At 40.9% G+C, this 1799-nt stretch overlaps 1 protein-coding gene across 1 annotated transcript; it reads right to left on the reverse strand.

Moving 5' to 3' along the window:
* Positions 1-422: 422 nt before the first annotated feature.
* Positions 423-1448, reverse strand: LOC125136176 (putative olfactory receptor 2B8). The gene has a single exon (XM_047796880.1). The coding sequence runs from the start codon at positions 1359-1361 to the stop codon at positions 423-425; it is 939 nt and encodes a 312-aa protein (XP_047652836.1). The 5' UTR covers positions 1362-1448.
* Positions 1449-1799: the final 351 nt, after the last annotated feature.

A 1799-nucleotide genomic window follows, 5' to 3' on the forward strand; every position in this document is an offset into this window, starting at 1 on the left:
ACATCACATTGTAAATCAACAATGATAAAAATTAAAATAATAAACTAATAATAATAATAATAAATATAAGAGTCCCCTGATGGCCTAGTGGTTAAGGATTTGGCTTTGTCATTGCTGTGGCTAAGGTTTGATCCATGCCTCAGGAACTTCTACGTGCAGTGGGCCTGGCCACAATAATAAAAATAAAAATAATAATAATAACAACAACAATGAAAATAACAGTGAAAATAAATCAGATGTTGTACATCTCTAGGAATTGGGATGAATCCATGAACTTAGATTCTGAACACTCACTGGTGAAAGAGAAATAAGAAAGTCCCTTCAGAATTTTCAGATCAATTTTCAATGACACATGGGCCACACATACATCCAAAGAGCTCTGACAATCAAAGTCCTTTCATTAAATTATCTTCCTCAACCCATCATCTGGAGGCAGAGTCCTTCCAAAGCACCCTCCTCATTGCTCCCTTCACTTCCTTGTTGCGCAGTGTATATATCAGGGGATTGATCATGGGGGTAATGATGGTGTAGAAGAGAGATATGAACTTGCCCCGATCCTGGGAGTCATTGCTGCTGGGATGAAGATATGCATAGAGGGCTGAGCCATAGAACAAGGAGACCACTGTCAGGTGGGATCCACAGGTCCCAAATGCTTTTCTCTGCCCTGCAGAAGACTTTATTCTTAAGACGGCCCTCACAATCTGACTGTAGGAGAACGTGATTAATGCAACAGGTACAAGAAGAATGATGACACTGACAAAGAAGGTCTCAGACTCATTCGTAGTAGTGTCTATACAGGCAAGCTTGAGCAAAGGAGGGATCTCACAAAAGAAGTGGTCTAATTCATTTCTCCCACAGAGTGGTAAAAGGAAGATGAGCACTGTCTGCAATACGGAGTTGGCAAAACCAATGATCCATGAACCAGAAGCCATCAGGGCACAGAGACGGGGGTGCATGATTACTGTGTAGTGAAGGGGCTTGCAAACAGCTGCATAGCGGTCAAGTGCCATAACTCCTAGGAGGATGCATTCTGTACATCCCAAACCCAAAGAGATGTAGAGCTGAACCACACAACCACCAAAGGAGATGGATTTGTCTGATCCTCTGAGATTAACCAGGAGCTGGGGGACAATGCTGGTAGTATAGCACAGGTCCACAAAGCTTAGGTTGGAGAGGAAAAAGTACATAGGGGTGTGAAGATGTGGGTCCACATGGGACAATGCAATGATAGTTGTGTTTGCTAGCAAAGTGAAAACGTAGAAGATCAAAAGAACCACAAAGAGGACCTGCTCCAGTTGAGGCCTGTCAGAGAAACCCAGCAGGATAAATCCAGTGAAAGAACTTCCATTTCTCTGTTCCATCCTGTGTTAGCACATGGTTCCTAACAAGAAAAAGCATTTAGTTATTTTGAAAGGGTACCTTGAAAAAGGGTGGGGGTATGGGAGGAAGTGAACCTATCTCGTTAAAAGACAAGACCATGGGAAAGTATAAGCAGATATTTGAAAAAAAAGGATGTGCTTATTGGGACTGACATATCGAATCCCAATTTAGTTGTACGTTATCACAAAAACATTGATATTTTATATACGAAAAATCAACAATGGTTTTTGCATCGATCATACGTATAAAAGGACTGCTTCAGATCGAGTTTAATAGGACTTCAAAGTACTCTAAGAATATATGTACTCTTTAGAGAAACTGGGAATAAGGAGAAATAGGGAGACTGATCAGAAAGAATAAGAAAAACATTCAACAAGGGGAGAGAGCCCTTAATAGGTATCTTAAATAGGTATCTCATA

The sequence above is a fragment of the Phacochoerus africanus genome, chromosome 9 (genome assembly GCF_016906955.1).
Source record: "Phacochoerus africanus isolate WHEZ1 chromosome 9, ROS_Pafr_v1, whole genome shotgun sequence".
Taxonomy (NCBI): Eukaryota; Metazoa; Chordata; class Mammalia; order Artiodactyla; family Suidae; genus Phacochoerus; species Phacochoerus africanus.

Excerpts from the sequence above, each read along its gene's own strand:
- LOC125136176 (XM_047796880.1), bottom strand. The coding sequence starts at position 1,361 with ATGGAACAGAGAAATGGAAGTTCTTTCACTGGATTTATCCTGCTGGGT.